Source organism: Lissotriton vulgaris, chromosome 6 (assembly GCF_964263255.1).
Source record: "Lissotriton vulgaris chromosome 6, aLisVul1.2, whole genome shotgun sequence".
In the NCBI taxonomy this organism is placed as follows: domain Eukaryota; kingdom Metazoa; phylum Chordata; class Amphibia; order Caudata; family Salamandridae; genus Lissotriton; species Lissotriton vulgaris.
The window spans coordinates 1712397348-1712416024 of record NC_141694.1 but is presented as its reverse complement, the minus strand read 5'-3'; the positions used below and the strand labels follow the sequence as shown (position 1 = coordinate 1712416024).

The 18677-nt window shown below is 45.7% G+C and overlaps 1 protein-coding gene across 1 annotated transcript in view; it reads left to right on the top strand.

The window, feature by feature from the left end:
• Positions 1 to 852: 852 nt before the first annotated feature.
• The window catches only part of SLC30A10 (solute carrier family 30 member 10), a 187921-nt gene continuing 170096 nt past the window's right edge, over positions 853 to 18677 (top strand). The window contains exon 1 of the mRNA XM_086927913.1: positions 853 to 1341. Coding sequence (XP_086784039.1) covers positions 891 to 1341 — 451 coding nt within the window. The 5' untranslated portion in view covers positions 853 to 890. The remainder of the gene's footprint in view (positions 1342 to 18677) is intronic.

The window sequence follows — 18677 nt, the reverse complement described above, 5'->3', positions numbered from 1 at the left end:
ATGAGCACACGCCTACTGTGACTCCTGACGGCCGGGAACCGTCATGAGCACTGTGGCGCCACGCCCCCCTCAATTCTTCCCCCCCCCCCCCCCCTGCACCGTGGCCAAATGAACACTGCAGCGAATGGGTTAATGGTGCGCTATGTTGCAAAACGAGAAAGTGCAATTTATTTGTAATAAGGGCCCAGTGGTCCAAACCAAGCCAAGTCTCACAGTGTATCCAGGGTCAGTGATTATCTCGTATTTATTAAATTATTTATATGGAAGTCTTGAAAAGCACCCAAAAAGCCATACAGGGAGATGAGCAGGAGAGTCAAGAGTTGTGAAGGGCTTACTACATTATTATGTTATTTTTAAATAATTGCCACGTTCCCCTTTTGTTAATACACCATTATTATTTTCACCGTTTATTTCTATTTTGGAAGGCTTTATGTGTCTTTGAAAAAACAATGCGATACAACTGGGTGAAGAGGATTTTAAGTCCTTGAAGGTTTTTACTTTGTTATTGTCTTAAGACAATATCTCCCTCAGAGGGTGACAGCATCGAAGGGCTGACCTATCTCTGCTTGGCCGCTGTTCAGACAGTATGAGCAAGCTAAAGGTATCCAGAAGGCTAAGAGAAGACCTTGGGCCACAAACAGAGGGTGCTTTGTCAAAATAAACACATACACTGTCAAAACACAGACGAGATATATTGTAAAATAACGGTGGATTGCGCCTGCTGTAATTGCCCCACCAACAAGTTTATTATTTTACTGCGTCATAAAAAAATATTTTGAAATGGAATGCACTCTCTCTGCCTCAATATAAGAAGACAGTTGCAAGGGTGGCCTGTCTCAATCCTCAGCAGCTTGTGACAGGGCTCAAACAGGTCTGAGAAAAGTCCCAACATGGGCCGCTACACCGGCAGGAGTGGTCGCCTGGTCCTCATGTGTTTTGTGAGCGCCATATTGTTTGTGGTCGAGATGGCGGTGGGATACATTGGCAACTCTCTGTCCCTGGCCTCGGACGCCTTCGCGGTCCTGTCCCACCTCATCTCGATGGTCATTGGCCTGGTGGGAGTCCGCTACAGCCGGGTGGAGTGGCACAAGAGGAACACCTTTGGCTTCCCACGAGCCGACGTGGTCGGAGCCTTCGGGAACTCCGTCTTCGCCACGGCTCTGATGTTCAGCATCTTAGTCGAGGCCATCAAGAGGTACATCGGGCCCCAGAAGACCGAAGAGGCCTTGCTGGTGCTTATTGTCGGGATTTTAGGCCTGCTCCTGAACTTTGTCAACTACGTCATCTTTCTAGACTGCTGCTACTGTAGAGAGCCCGACCTGGACCTGGAGATCAAGGGAGGTAAGTCCGGTTCAGCCCTCCTCACCTAGGCTGGAATTCTTTGGATTTAATTTTTTTTAAATGAATAATCAAAGAAATTGGTAAATAATCTCTCTAGAACCGAATTTGTTCAGAGGCATTCTTTTCTTTTACTTGTTTGTGCTTTTTCTTAAGTAGTTTGCAAGTGACATTTTTATTCCCTGTAAGTTACTTCAATGTTTTAATAGTTTGTATAATGAAAAATTATATCATAATGTTATTTTTGTAGTTGTTTGTTTGTTTTTAAACGGATTGTCTATGATAAGAATACTTACTGTATTTAGTTTCCTTCTATTATTGTTTGCTTTAGTAGGCGAATGGTTCCTCTGGGACGTTGGGGGCGTTTCGAAGGGAATCTTCAGTTTAAACCTTTACTCTTTCAGTCAGTTTTGTTTAAAAGAATGTTGTAAAGAATGTGAAATATTAACCCGCGGTGTCTGGGGTCGAGACCGGGTCAGAAACAATGTTTGCTCTGTACAAGTTAGTAAAACATTAACACCAAGATGAAAACAATATTTTTGCAAGTTTTACCAGTTCCACCGTGGAGATTGTGACTTGTGCTAGAACCCTAATTTCGTGTATTTTGTAATATTGAAGCCATTCTAGAGAAACAGTTTCCTCTGTGGTGTACGGATACGTGGATGTCAAACTCACCAACGAGGGGTCTTCTCAGACCTCTGCATAATGAAAAAGTACCGCAGAAAAAGCAGAGAGAATAATAACTATTAATACAGTTTACATGTGGCATTTTGGTGTTCGAATTATAAACCGTACAGACAGAAAGAGACACATAGAGTAAATTCAACAAAAGAAATATAATGTAGCCTAAACTAACAAAAAAGACGATGCCTAAAGACCTCTGGTAAAAGTGGAATACCGGGCGAAAGTCAAGTAGCGATTGCCAGATGTGTCCAAAGTTGTAGGGACAGGACTGCGAGGCCATGCTACCATGCCATGTGCCATTAAAGCGTGGGATAGAAAACAGAAGGAATGCTTTAAGTCTCTTATGGTAAGTGCTTTCCCTCAAAAACGTAGAGTTGAATGAATCATGGCTGTCCTCATGGCTGTCCTCAATAGCGCTGGTAGAAATAGCAACAGAGTGGCCCTAAAGTTTTGAAGCCAGGGACGCATCAAATTACAACACTTACCTTTAGCACAGCTCATAAAATTCTTGCTAAAATAAATTATATGAAATATACATTTTTAAATAATTGCCGGATAAACAAATCCGCAAAACTTGATTTTTCAGGCAAACAAACTGCAAGTTGGCTTTTTGTGTTGGACCGTTATTTTTGGAGAAAAAATGCATTTTTCCCCTATATGTATTCTGATTTCAATAAAGGTATAAATGTGTTTCAGTGTATTTAATTTGCACTTCTATGAATTGCAAAATTGTGAACTTTGTTGAGTTCCTTTGGCCAATTAAAGTTTTAGACACTCAACAACCCACCCTCCTTTTCAGCAGCTTTTGACAAGTTGCACACTCTACTAGACATCCTTCTATTAATCGCCCCAAATGGATTCAGAAATAAAGCTCTCTTCCACATGTAGGTATACATTTCTTTGCAATGTACATTCGTTCATGGCTAGATTGTTGCTCGTCTTGCTCCATTCCTGGGCTATCTTCCTCAGATTCTGGCAGAGACACACGTGAAGGCTTCCAAGCACCCTGAATATACCACCATGGAGGGCTCTACCGGCCATTACAGGTGCCATATGTCTTAAAAGTTCCATGAAGTTGGAGGTAAGGAAATACTTCCTTCAACTTAATACAATTCTTTTATCCCAAAGTATCGCTGAGCCCACTCGGATGGATGTGTGAGCTTGGGAGCCCAGTCGAGCAGAATCACTACTAGCTGAGGTCTAATGTGAAGGTTACACCTACAACAACATTTGTCCCAGTAATTTACATTTGCACGTATAGATTGTACAAGTCCACAGCAGATGTATACAGTAATCTGCATCTTGTGTATACCCCAGGCATCTGGGGGCATATCTATGAAATTAGTGGCGCAGCGCAGACCAGCGACTAGCCTTGCTGCACTGCATCACTGGGAAAGGGCAGGAAAGCATCGTATTTATCCAGTATGGTGCAGACCTGCATTTCCTCCTGCACTGGCGCTACACTTAGCAATGTAGCGCCAACGCAGGCACCCTGCACCATGGTGCAAGGGTGCCTTCGTTACATGAAGGATTGTTTATGTGCAGGAAGGGGGACTCTCGTTCACAAAAGCAATCCTGAGAGGCTTTCTCCTCTTTCTATGTGTGCAGCACACTGAGAGAGAGGAAAAAACGAGGAGAAATAAAGATATTTCTTTTCCTACGCCTCACCTGGGGAGGTGGAAGATTTTGGCGTATTCCCATTCGAGTCCTTGTAAACCTAGGAATGTGTAAAAATAAAATGCAAGTTACGTGGGAACACCCACTGCAACGCCCATTGAACATCTCCCTTGCACAGAGTAAGACAACGCAGCGAGGTGCGCTGCGTTGCCTTATTCCTGATTTTGGAAGCCTTCAAAGCCACGCAAAGTAGCTCTGCGTGGCTTCTTAAATTTAACTTAGAGGCTTGCATCACGCAGGTACCACTGTGCGTGGTGCAACCACGATGCAAGCCTCTCATAACATACCCCAGAGTGTCAAATCATGAACTCAACTCCAACCGTATATCCCAACGGCATTAACACTTCAGCCACCTTTCTCCCTTATATCCCTGCCTTATATTCTGTTACTTATGAATGTGTGGGGAAAGGGAGCCTTCATTTTTATATTTTGTAATATTGAAACCAGTTTGTACTGTTAGCACTACTTACCCCTTTGGTTACCTCCTTTGGTCACCATACTAAATAATTTAAGTGATTTAATAATTGTACATTTTTTCAAATAAGAAAACATATTTTTTTAATCTAATTCATATAATGACCAAGTAGATTACAAGTTTACAGTAAAATGTGTCTCTGGGAGATATCCAGGCAGATCTGGTTACTTCTAATTTAAGTAACCGTTTAGTTAGGATACTCTTTATTTTAGTTACTCTTTATATTATAACTGTTTATTTTATTAATTTTATTTTACTTTGTCTTTATTTTCTTTACTATTACCTTGGTAATTTCATTTTCGTTTCTGTTTATTCTACATTAATTAATTCAAATTTTGTCCATTCTTTATTTTAGTAACTCTTCATTTTGCTCTATATTTTGTTTACACTTTATATTAAATTTATTTTGCCTACTTTATATTTTTAACTGGGTATTTTTCCCAGTTGCTTCAATGGGTTAGACTTCGGGATGATTACGGATTTTATAAAAGAACATGGAACTGCGTAAAAAAGCATGTCACAATTCCACAAATATGACCTGTTCCTCTTAATTATTAATTGTATACGTTTATTATCTTTTGGCAGAATGTTAATGAACTTCGGGCGACGCGACCAAAACAGTATTTTATATTGGACGGTAATAGAGTATCATTCTTTACAATGACATTAACATCTGGACTGATTTCAAATAAAATAAGTAAAGGTGTTTAATCAGCTGGTGCCACTGAATTTCTGTTTGCGTTATGGAATACAACCACGGTCACGTTTTACAGTTTGTGGGCAGATGGCATGCGATGCCACAGATGCAAAGAGCTGGTGTACGCTATGCATGTATAAACAGCACCTGCATTGGCAAAGCCAATATTTCTTGCCATTGGGACCTATCGGCTTTGCCAACTGTTTTTATCCATGCTGCATAGCCTCCTCGCTGCTGTGCAGCATGGCTAAGGAATAAAAAAACCTTTAATATGTCCACCGCCTCATTTTGTAGGCAAGGTGCCCCATGCATGCACCAGCTGCAAAATTACGCACGTGTTTTTTTTCTGTTTAGTTGGATCAGTAACCAAAAAGTAAAAAAAACACACGTAAATATTTTTCTTTGTTTTGCAAAAAAAACAAAAATTTAATTGGGGAAAGTAAGTTTGAGGGCACTGGTGGGTGGAGGAGAAGCAGCAGGCGAGACAGCATCATTGAGAGGGAGAGGGAGAAGCACCCGGCGAGCAATCAATGGGGGTATACTGTGGAGCATGTGGGTGGGGGCAAGCAACACAGGGAAGGGGCGAGGGAGCAATGTGTAGTGTATGGAGGAAGCACACAGATGAAAAAGCAATGGGGGAAAGTACACAAAGGAGAGTGTAACATGGAGGAGGGAGTGGATAAGCACAAAGATGACAGAGGGCATCGCAGAATGCAGGGGAAGAGAAGTAAACCAGGGAGACAGCTGGAAAAGACATACGAATCTATGACAAAATATCGACTACAAAAATATCTACCTACAAAAATTTCGCAAGAAAAATATCAATTACATTAATATCGAGATCCTTTCTCTAACAAGGTAAGTACAAAAATATCGGAAAAAAAATATGGATGTCAAAAATATCGTTTTTTTTAATTAAAAAAAATGTATTAACAAAATAATACTTTAAAAAAATATATATTTTTATTTCAGGTATTGGTCATGGACAATTACAATTAGAACGTATCACATCAATCACATAACATGTGTCAAGGGTCCATTCAATTATACAAGATGTCAGGCATATCAGTATTTTTCCTCTTTTTGATTCCCCTATGTTTACAAAAACTCCCCCCTCCCTCTAACTTCCGGCACTTTTTCCTGTTCAACTATAATCATAATCATCCTGTACTGTGTCTGTATCTTTTGGATAATGTGTACTAGTAAGGACCCTACCATGTCCATTTTCACTCCCTGCGCTAATGGCTCAAATTCACTTTATTTTCTTCCTTCTTGCACCTGGTTGTGCGTCATCCTTTGCCACTGGGTGGGACAGTGGTGGGGAGGTGGGGAGGGGTGAGGGGGAGGGGAGCGGAAGGAGTGGGTGAAGGAACGAGAGAAGGGGGGAGGCGAGGGGTGGGTGGGGGGGAAGGGGGATAACATCCACATCTCTAACTGTGCATTTCATCTCCGTTGTCTCCATACATTGATGGAGTCATGCTATTTTCAGCACCTGATTCAAAGTTTAAAAGCTTTGCATTCCACTCCATTGAGATAGGAGTTCTCCGTAGGCCTCTTCTCTCTTCTCGCTGTAATTCCATACTCTCCGCCCTCCCCCACCGTAACACCTCCCCGTGCCAAATGTCTGGGTCCGGTGGTCTAGCTGACTTCCACCTCATTGTTATTGTTCTCTTTGCCAGTAAGAGGGCCAAGTCAGCGAAGCGGGTCGCTACGCTCTTTTTCTTTTCGGGAGGGCCCAACCCCAATTTGCTGTATGCCAGGGAAGTGTATGGCCTTGCTGGTGCTATCCTGGTCAGTTTTTAATGTACTGTTGTCCAGTAGTACCCTAATTTGGGGCAGTCCCATAGCATGTGTATCAGTTGTGCGTCGTCAGCCCCACAGCGGGTGCACGTGTCTGCAGCATTGGGAAACATGGCATGTATCCGGTGTGGAGTGAGGTACACCCTATGTAAAATCATTATCTGAATAAATTTAAATTTTGGATTCCTCAAAACTTTTTTAGGGAATTTCAAGATTCTTTCCCGCTCTTTGTCTCCAAATGCCCTACCTATGTCTCCCTCCCATCGTTCACGGGTGGGTTGGAGGGAAATTGCCCTGCCAGTTCTAATGCCATTCGCAATCCATTTTGTCAAGTGGCTTCCTGTCCCCATTAAACGCTGCATGGTGAGCAGCGGGTTCGCGGGTAGATCTCTACCAGTTGGCGCCCAGGTAGATGTAATGTAATGCTTGACTCTGGCGTATAAGAGAAATAACCTCTCCGGACTCAGAAGCGTACTGTTAAAGTCTGCGTATATCATAATAGTGCCATCAGCAAACAGGTCTCCCACCTGTATGACGCCTGTGTCATGCCAAGCAGTGAGTTCTCGCTCTGTCAGCGTACTTGTTCCAAGGGGAATCCCTAACAGGGGTATCGTGGGTGCATAGGAGGTCTCTGCATTCGTATACTTCTCCGCTTTCTTACAGCAACTAATAGTGAGTCTAAGCAGATGTTGTGTCGAACTGGGGACTTGAATTTTTGGTAGCAATAGTTTATGTATGGCGCCGTTTGCTCTATCGGTTTCTCTCATATTGAGCTCATGAAGGTTGCGGCCCGCCAGCCAGTAGGTGAGCCATTGCAGTTGGCAAGCGTATCCATACGCCATCATATCTGGGACTCCCATACCACCTTGGGCAGTCGGCAGTTGCAGGTTGGCGAGACTAATGCGTCGTCTACCCGAGCCCCATACCAGCACTGTCAGTATAGTGTTTATTGTTTTGAACATGTTCGTGGGGATCAAAAGCGGTAGATTCGTAAAGTAATATATGAGACGGGGCAGCACTACCATTTTAGAAATGGCCACTCTACCAGCCACCGACAGTGGCAGTGTGTTCCAAAACTGCACTTGTGTCTTTAGGGCATTAATCGCTCTACCCAAGTTGCCGTCTAGCAGGTCCTTCGTCTCTCTGTATATTTGTATCCCTAAGTATTTGAAGGTTGTCGCTGCCATCGGTAAGTGATATGGGGAAACGCAGTTGTGCGTTCTCCTCATTGGCGTTAAAACAATAACCATATGACTTGGCATCATATATCGTAAGGCCTGATATTCCCCGAAATTCCTCGAATGTTTCCGGGATAGGGTCAAGACAGCCCCTCATGTCTCCTAGGTATAGTATTATGTCGTCCGCGTAAGCCAACACCACATGTGTCACTGTATTCCTCCGTATCCCTCTGTGCTGGGCGAAAGTCCGGAGTTTAGGTAATAGCGGTTCTAAAGCTAATATAAACAGGAGGGGTGACAGCGGGCAACCCTGTCTAGTACCTTTCGGTATGCTCAGAGGTCCAGAAATACATTTATTAGTGCGTATCCGGGCAGTTGGATGTGTATATAACAGAGCCACCCATGCTGTGAACTCGGGCGGTATACCGAATCTACCGAATTTTTCAAACATATAGTCCCACCTAATGGAATTAAACGCCTGCCTCAGATCTAAAGATATGCATCCCTCCATACCATTTGCCACATCTTCATGTAGCATTACCTGGCTGAGCCTCCGTAGGTTCATCGCCGTACTCCGACCGGGTACTAAGCAGCACTGGTCTGAATGTATTAATTGCGGGATATAGGGAGCCAATCGCGCTGCCAAGATCTTACTGAGGATCTTGTAGTCCGTATTTAGTAGTGAGAGCGGTCTGTAGTTTGCTATTTGGAGCCCGTCTCTACCAGGTTTTAAAAGTGAAACTATCAGCGCCTGCAGTGTCGTAGGCGGTAGCCAATTGGATTTCAGTGGCTCTTGATATAATACGTGCAATTGCGGTGCAAGTAGGTCTATATAAGTCCTATAGAACTCAGCTGGTAAGCCGTCAGTCCCAGGGGTTTTACCCCGCGGTAGAGCCCGGATCGCCTGCCTTATTTCTGCAATCATAATGGGGCGCGCTAATTCCTTTCCCTGGTCCGCCATGAGCTGTGGCATAGTGAGGCCCGTCATAAAGGACTCATATTGCTCATCCGATAGCTGGGGATGCACGTCAAATATAGTGCCTCATAGTATTCCTGAAATGTAGTGTTTATGTCAAGTTGTGTCGTAATCGGTGTTCCTTGTTGGTCATTCACTTCTAATATGGGGGTATACACGGGTGCTTCTCGTATCAATCGTGCTGTCTGCATGTGTATTCTCTGTAGTCTAGTACTCTTAATTCTTCGAGCAATTCAGCGTGGTGGATGTGTGCCTCCTGTAATTGTATGAGTTGGTAATTCGTGCCTGCTGCCTCACTCTCCAGCATTGACAGCCTCCCCTCGTCCTCCTTAAGTCTTTCCAGTACTGTGTAGCGCATGCCCACCTTCGTACCCATCGCAACGCCTCTTATGGATACCTTAAAGGGGTCCCATTCAATCTGTCTTGAGCTAGCTGTGCCAGCATTCATAGTGAAGTACTGTGTGATAGCATCTGTTAGCGTGGATTTGAAAACCATATCCTCCAGCAGTTCTGGCGGTAGGCGCCATGTTGGTATCATCACCACCCCCCTTTTCTGAATCGTTTTGGCCACTATAGGTGTGGCAGGGTATACTCAGACATGAGTCCCTTTCTCACTGCTCCATCAGGATTCAAGCAAGCCGGGCCGAAGACGGCTGAAATGCCAGAAACCGGTCCCCGGTAGCTTGTCTCCTTTCTGGTGAAGAATTGGCTTGGTAGTTTAGTCTGCCCTGTTCCCATGATGCACTGGGCCAGGGACAGACTGATTTGCATATAGCCAGGTTCTGAGCTGGGATGGGGCAGTGAGATAAATAACGGTGATGGATCAAGCCCTGATCTTTGGACTGGGTAAGAGTGGTCTGTTTAATTCAGACACTCTGTTCATCACCACCCCCCTTTTCTGAATCGTTTTGGCCACTATAGGTGTGGCAGGGTATACTCAGACATGAGTCCCTTTCTCACTGCTCCATCAGGATTCAAGCAAGCCGGGCCGAAGACGGCTGAAATGCCAGAAACCGGTCCCCGGTAGCTTGTCTCATTTCTGGTGAAAAATTGGCTTGGTAGTTTAGTCTGCCCTGTTCCCATGATGCACTGGGCCAGGGACAGACTGATTTGCATATAGCCAGGTTCTGAGCTGGGATGGGGCAGTGAGATAAATAACGGTGATGGATCAAGCCCTGATCTTTGGACTGGGTAAGAGTGGTCTGTTTAATTCAGACACTCTGTTCATCACCACCCCCCTTTTCTGAATCGTTTTGGCCACCATAGGTATGGCAGGGTATACTCAGACATGAGTCCCTTTCTCACTGCTCCATCAGGATTCAAGCAAGCCGGGCCGAAGACGGCTGAAATGCCAGAAACCGGTCCCCGGTAGCTTGTCTCCTTTCTGGTGAAGAATTGGCTTGGTAGTTTAGTCTGCCCTGTTCCCATGATGCACTGGGCCAGGGACAGACTGATTTGCATATAGCCAGGTTCTGAGCTGGGATGGGGCAGTGAGATAAATAACGGTGATGGATCAAGCCCTGATCTTTGGACTGGGTAAGAGTGGTCTGTTTAATTCAGACACTCTGTTCATCACCACCCCCCTTTTCTGAATCGTTTTGGCCACTATAGGTGTGGCAGGGTATACTCAGACATGAGTCCCTTTCTCACTGCTCCATCAGGATTCAAGCAAGCCGGGCCGAAGACGGCTGAAATGCCAGAAACCGGTCCCCGGTAGCTTGTCTCCTTTCTGGTGAAGAATTGGCTTGGTAGTTTAGTCTGCCCTGTTCCCATGATGCACTGGGCCAGGGACAGACTGATTTGCATATAGCCAGGTTCTGAGCTGGGATGGGGCAGTGAGATAAATAACGGTGATGGATCAAGCCCTGATCTTTGGGCTGGGTAAGAGTGGTCTGTTTAATTCAGACACTCTGTTCATCACCACCCCCCTTTTCTGAATCGTTTTGGCCACTATAGGTGTGGCAGGGTATACTCAGACATGAGTCCCTTTCTCACTGCTCCATCAGGATTCAAGCAAGCCGGGCCGAAGACGGCTGAAATGCCAGAAACCGGTCCCCGGTAGCTTGTCTCCTTTCTGGTGAAGAATTGGCTTGGTAGTTTAGTCTGCCCTGTTCCCATGATGCACTGGGCCAGGGACAGACTGATTTGCATATAGCCAGGTTCTGAGCTGGGATGGGGCAGCGAGATAAATAACGGTGATGGATCAAGCCCTGATCTTTGGACTGGGTAAGAGTGGTCTGTTTAATTCAGACACTCTGTTCATCACCACCCCCCTTTTCTGAATCGTTTTGGCCACTATAGGTGTGGCAGGGTATACTCAGACATGAGTCCCTTTCTCACTGCTCCATCAGGATTCAAGCAAGCCGGGCCGAAGACGGCTGAAATGCCAGAAACCGGTCCCCGGTAGCTTGTCTCCTTTCTGGTGAAGAATTGGCTTGGTAGTTTAGTCTGCCCTGTTCCCATGATGCACTGGGCCAGGGACAGACTGATTTGCATATAGCCAGGTTCTGAGCTGGGATGGGGCAGTGAGATAAATAACGGTGATGGATCAAGCCCTGATCTTTGGACTGGGTAAGAGTGGTCTGTTTAATTCAGACACTCTGTTCATCACCACCCCCCTTTTCTGAATCGTTTTGGCCACTATAGGTGTGGCAGGGTATACTCAGACATGAGTCCCTTTCTCACTGCTCCATCAGGATTCAAGCAAGCCGGGCCGAAGACGGCTGAAATGCCAGAAACCGGTCCCCGGTAGCTTGTCTCCTTTCTGGTGAAGAATTGGCTTGGTAGTTTAGTCTGCCCTGTTCCCATGATGCACTGGGCCAGGGACAGACTGATTTGCATATAGCCAGGTTCTGAGCTGGGATGGGGCAGTGAGATAAATAACGGTGATGAATCAAGCCCTGATCTTTGGACTGGGTAAGAGTGGTCTGTTTAATTCAGACACTCTGTTCATCACCACCCCCCTTTTCTGAATCGTTTTGGCCACTATAGGTGTGGCAGGGTATACTCAGACATGAGTCCCTTTCTCACTGCTCCATCCGGATTCAAGCAAGCCGGGCCGAAGACGGCTGAAATGCCAGAAACCGGTCCCCGGTAGCTTGTCTCCTTTCTGGTGAAGAATTGGCTTGGTAGTTTAGTCTGCCCTGTTCCCATGATGCACTGGGCCAGGGACAGACTGATTTGCATATAGCCAGGTTCTGAGCTGGGATGGGGCAGTGAGATAAATAACGGTGATGGATCAAGCCCTGATCTTTGGACTGGGTAAGAGTGGTCTGTTTAATTCAGACACTCTGTTCATCACCACCCCCCTTTTCTGAATCGTTTTGGCCACTATAGGTGTGGCAGGGTATACTCAGACATGAGTCCCTTTCTCACAGCTCCATCAGGATTCAAGCAAGCCGGGCCGAAGACGGCTGAAATGCCAGAAACCGGTCCCCGGTAGCTTGTCTCCTTTCTGGTGAAGAATTGGCTTGGTAGTTTAGTCTGCCCTGTTCCCATGATGCACTGGGCCAGGGACAGACTGATTTGCATATAGCCAGGTTCTGAGCTGGGATGGGGCAGTGAGATAAATAACGGTGATGGATCAAGCCCTGATCTTTGGACTGGGTAAGAGTGGTCTGTTTAATTCAGACACTCTGTTCATCACCACCCCCCTTTTCTGAATCGTTTTGGCCACTATAGGTGTGGCAGGGTATACTCAGACATGAGTCCCTTTCTCACTGCTCCATCAGGATTCAAGCAAGCCGGGCCGAAGACGGCTGAAATGCCAGAAACCGGTCCCCGGTAGCTTGTCTCCTTTCTGGTGAAGAATTGGCTTGGTAGTTTAGTCTGCCCTGTTCCCATGATGCACTGGGCCAGGGACAGACTGATTTGCATATAGCCAGGTTCTGAGCTGGGATGGGGCAGTGAGATAAATAACGGTGATGGATCAAGCCCTGATCTTTGGACTGGGTAAGAGTGGTCTGTTTAATTCAGACACTCTGTTCATCACCACCCCCCTTTTCTGAATCATGTTGGTATTGGAGTCGGGATCCTACCCCAACGTATTGTGATTTCTATCGGGTTGTAGTCGGAGAACGTCTTCCCTATATGCACAGCAGTCACCATAGACCCCAATAAGGCTCTGGAGCAGAAGATGCGATCTATCCTGGTGTGTAATTTGTGAGGTGGAGAAAAGAAGGTGTATTCCCTGTGTAATACATTTTTGCTCCTCCATACATCGGTCAAATCCCAACCATCTGCCCATTGTGTGAGTGCTTCGGCCTGTTTCCTACTCTCCGTTGCATGTAGTGGGGGATGTGAACTGTCGAGGGAAATATCTAGGACTGCGTTATAGTCTTCTCCTATTACCCAGTCATACTCTGGCCATGCAGCTAGCACCCTGCTAATTATGGCGAGGAACGACATCTGATCTGTGTTTGGCGCGTATATACTGCCGAGTACTATGGGGAACTGTCTAATGTCCCGCGTACAAACACGTATCTACCCTCTGTGTCCACTCTTTGCTCTATCATTTTGAAGGGAACAGTGTTTTTGAGCCATACAGCTGCTCCTCTTGAGAACGCTGAATAAGTAGTGGCGAACAATTGGCCCTTCCATTTCTTATGTAGTTTAGTTCCCTCTGCACCATTAAGGTGGGTCTCCTGGAGGTATGCTATATTCACCTGTCTCCGATTCAACTGTGCTAGAATTCTATGCCACTTGTGTACTGATCCCATACTCCGCACATTCCAGGTGCATATCTTATATGTGCTAGGAGACTCCATGGCAGTTTGTGTCAAGGCCGCCCTGGTGTCGCAGTTTGCTTCTTTACCTGGCTCTAGGCTTAAGAAGTTTCCTTAGTTCTTCCGATCTCTTTCCAAGAGATCCGCTTTACAATAGACTTGGTTGAAGAACAAGGAAGTTCTATCACAACGGCGCCGTCCAAGCTTGAAGGTTGACGTTCTAGTCTTCCTTTTGATCGGCCATTTCGTGCGCGCGCTGTAATTGTGCTGCGCACTTCAACTGCCTTCTGAGTGGAAGCGGACGTTCCAGTGAGAGTCTCCGCCGAGGCTTCTCAATTCTTGAGCCGCTTCCCTTCTGGTTGTTGTTTCCGAAGTCCGAAGATTTCCTCTGAACTTTCCAGCATCCTAGAAGCCTTCGGACAACCTTTGAGCAGTAGTGAGTCTCCTCCGGTATTTCCTGTTATCTTGCCGGAGTCGAGGTAAGACGTTTCTGAGAGGTTAACAGAGTAACTACTCTCTAGCCCGTGAGAGTTTGGAATTTTCCGACTGTCGTCAAGTTCATGTGACCTCCTGTTGAACTCTTTAGTTTTAGGAAGCGCTTCTGGAACTGATAATACGAGCGCTTTCAAACTGTTAATTTGTAACTCCTCGCAAACCAGTTTCCTGAAGAGCCTTGGTCTTAGAAGTTTATTTCTGAAGCATTAGCGTTTCAGTTGGGGCTCTGCTGTTTCATTTCTGGACAATTCGAGCTTGGCTACAATTCTATGAATGTAATATGAATTTGCCTCATCGAGTTCCTTTTTGAGTTCAACTGACAATCCGCACGAAGAGCATTTCATTAGAAAACGTCAGTATAATACACAGAGACATTCGAAGCTTGAGGTTCCAGCAACTTCCTTCCAAACTGCAGGCAATTCCACTTGGTAGTGTTTAGGGGTATAATGAATGCGCATGTAGGCTATATCCTTATTCCCAAGGGTGGTTGTTAGCCTATTCGTCGACAGCAGCTGAACCTTTATTCCACCAGCCCTGCAAGTTATGTCTTCAATGTCTTAAGAGAGAAGCACACTCCACACCCAACACAGGTATCCATAAGTGCGAATAGAAACAGCATTAGAGTAGGAATGCCAAGACTTATGGGAATGTACTAATGTTATGCTCCTCTTACAGGTATCTGAAAAGCAAATACGAAGCTAGAAGACACCAGGGTGTGGCAGCCTCTCTTGTTTGTCATCCACTTCCCCTTTCCCTTTCATTCCTGAGCTCAGAGTCCTCTGGGACCAGGGGTGTGGGGGCATTGGGAGTTATTCGTCTAAAGACCCTCTCCAGATCGTTCGCACAGAATACTGGAGTCCAGGAACGGTCCTCTTGACAGTGTGCGTCCATTACAAATGTCAAACCCAGTACAATTTGTGTGTAGTGTATGTATGCAGGAGTCATAAGTGCGGTTACCATATTAAACCCACTAACCTTAAGGTCTCCATCTGAAAAGATCTGGGGACCAAACATCAGCGCCCAACGTGGGCAACCAATAAACGGAAGCGTGCTTGCGCCTTGGGGGGTGTGGTCGGGCACACGCACTCACTAGGTATCCGCTGGTAGTTACAGCGATTTACCCTGTGTATAATATGTACCCTGTTTGCCCACTGCCGCCATCACACATAATCATCATACATTACCAGGTGATGTCTTCAACAGTTACAATTAGAATTCGTTCGGCCCTTGTGTAGTGATTTTCGGGAACATTTGCAAACTAGTGACAGATCCTGACAGTTCCGTATGTGAGTCTGAGGTGCTGCCCATGTCCGTTTTATCTCTGGCATCATGCGCTGCCAGCGCATCCGTCGTAAGCAAAGTCCCTGCTGAATTCGACCTCGGCCTGTCCGGTGTCCTCCTTCCTTTCGCATTGGGTTTCTCCATGAAGGTGTCCCGTGTGTTGGGCTGCATTGCTCCTTGGCGAGATGGTCCATCCTCTTGGTCTTCCTCCATGGAATCTTGCGTGTGCAGTGGTGTTAGTGCTACTTCCATCCACTCCGAAGCCTCCTCCGGGGATTCGAAAAAAAAAGTTTCGTTTCCGTGCATGATTTTTAGGCGGGCAGGAAAGAGGAGTGCATACTTCAGATTACGATCTCGCAGCTTGTGTTTCACTCCCAGGAAAGTCGATCTGGCCTTTTTGACCGCCGGGGTGAAATCCGGGTAGATAGATATCGTCTTGTTTTCGAACTTTAATGGAGCTTTCTCTCTGGCTGCCCTTAGCACTGAGTCTCTGTCCTTATAGTGTAGTAGGCGTGCAATCAGAGGTCGCGGTGGAGCCCCAGGTCCGGGCGGCTTCGGAGGTATTCTGTGTGCCAGCTCCACACTGTATAGGGGAGTAAGGTCAGTTGGTCCACCACTGTCTTCAGCCAGTCCTCCACAAACTGTGTGGGGTTTCTCCCCTCGCTGCGTTCCGGGACGCCCAGTATGTATTACATTATTTCAGCATGCACGCCCTTCCGCCTCATCCACTCTATCTCTCAATGTCCCAAGTTGCCGTTCCATGTTCTCCAGTCTCGTGGAGTGTTATGTTTGTTGTGGGATCAGGTCGTCCAGTGCAATTTTGTGTTCCGTTTCTTTCTTCGCCAGCTTGTTGTGGTCGGCCTTCAGGAGTGACAGGCCCGTTGACATTGCATCGATCCGTGATTCCAGTGCTTCTCTGGAGGCCCTTATTTCCGTCAAAATAAGATCTAATTTGGCCTCCTGCGTGTCCTTGCCCGTCGGACATATGATTTCGTTGTTGGAAGAGGCCAGTGGGTCCTCAGAGCCAGTAGATTGTTGTTCGGCGTTCGCCACAGGGTCTTGTTGATTGAGCCTGTTTCTTCCCATGATTGCTTGTTTGATTGGCGCCACGCTCCGTTTTCTTGTGGATACGCTTGGTTCCCCACTTTGGTGTTGTTGGCACTATTCATGCACTGCATCCATATGCTGGGAGGGCTGGTGGTCGAAGCGCTCAGCAGGAGTCCTATCCAGTGGTGGCAGAGGTTGTGGGCGTATGTGCAATCTTATCGCTCAGACTGTCACTGCACCACACCCACCCTGTGTGCCGATCTGATTTCCCCTGTGTCCTGTTAGGGGGGGGGGGTTAGGGCGCACCCCGGTACAACTCTCAGTGCAGTCGTGGTTCACGTTTTGTGCTGCTGACCGCACTTCAGCACGAGGGCGCGGTACCGCTGCCTCGGCAATGGTCAGGGTGTATGCATGGTGCGTCACATCTATCTCTGCAGTCACTCGGGCTGGTGGTGGGCCGCTAGCCATTGTTGATTCCGTATAGATCGCTATTCAGTATTCTGTGTTCTTATTTCGGCGATTATCGGTCCGGCCCACGTCGTCATGCAATATATGGTATCAGCTCATTCCCCTTTGTTTTGCTCGTGGGATCGCGTTGTCTTAGTATGCCTTCGGTATGCAGTCGCTCCCGGGTAGTTAAGGGCACTCTGTGGGGCTCATGCGTGCATTGGTCTTCTACGGCACATTACAAAATGGCGCCCGTCGTCTTGTACGCTGCGATCTGGGCTATTCCCCCCGTCTGGTCTAGCACCCGGGAGACTGTCTTGAACTCCGGGCTTTCCTCCGCTCTATCGCTTTCTCCAGCCCCGTTTCCCCGTGCCACTTACTTCAACTGTGGCTCAGCAGATTCGGCGTTGTGGGGCTGTTTCTGTCGGGTCTGCTCCCCGTCCCTGGGTCTCCCTCCGGAGGCTTACTTCGAGCCCGCCGCGCTATGTCCTCAATCGCCACCCCTGTGCAGTTGTTCCGTGGGGTTCAGACGCTGTCCGTCACACTCCCGGTGGGTCACGGTGCGTACACCTCCAGACTCCGGGCCGATGCCTCTGCCCGTGCGTGGCACTAGGATCGGCTTCTCCCTTTACGCCAGACCGTGTCTTCCGTTGCTCAGCAAGGCCACTCAGTTCCCGGCAGTTCTCCACACGTTTCTGGAACAGGAATCACTTCCAAAGTTGTTACCGCCAATCCCACACTCTGTCATAAGCAATGGGGCGAAAGTGGGTGCCCAGAGGGAACAGGGGTCACAGGATATTTAGCGTACGTTCAGGGCATGGGTCAGAGTTGACTCAGTTCACGTCCTCCATGCTTGGCCCGTAGCCACGCCCCCGAAAAAATAATACTTATAAATGTAATAAACATAGTTAAAAATATATTATAATATTTAAAATTAATAAATAATGTAATAAAAACTAATAATAATAAAGATATAATACAGAGTATATACTTCATTAATAATTCCTCTAATAAATTATTTTAATAACTTATAAATAAATGAAAATATAATAAATTACAAATAAATTTATATACATCAAATAATAATATAAATAACAATTAATAAAAATGTAAAACAAATAAAAAAAATTAAATACATTTTGGATAGCTTACGGGTAAAAATTATTATTTCCACTCCAGAGAGTGCAATAGTAGGAAAAGTGTTGGATAGCGTAGGGGTAACAAATACTATTCCAACTCCAGAGAGTGCAACAGTAGGGAAAGTTTTGGGTAGCGTGGGGGTAACAATTACTATTCCCACTCCAGAGTGTGCAACAGTAGGGAAAGTGTTGGATAGGGTAGGGGTAACAGTTACTATTCCAACTCCAGAGAGTGCGACAGTAGGGAAAGTGTTGGATAGCGTAGGGGTAACAATTACTATTCCCACTCCAGAGAGTGCAACAGTAAGGAAAGTGTTGGATAGCGTAGGAGTAAAAATTACTATTCCAACTCCAGAGAGTGCAACAGTAGGGAAATTGTTAGATAGCGTAGGGGTAAAAATAACATACTTATAAATAAATGTATTTTTTTAAATAATAAAAAACGTATTAAATAAATATAAACCATTTACAAATACCAATATATAATTATTAAAAACATGATTAGCAAAATATATTTAACTAAAAAACTAATAAAAAATACTGTTTAATAATATTTAATTACCAATTAATAATTAATTAACAATTATATAATTAACAAAACAATTAATTAAAAAATATTTTTACTTAATTACATTTTTATCAATTAATCAATTATTTAAAATTAATTACCAATTAATTAAAAATAATTATCAATTAATTCAAATTAATTTATAATTCCT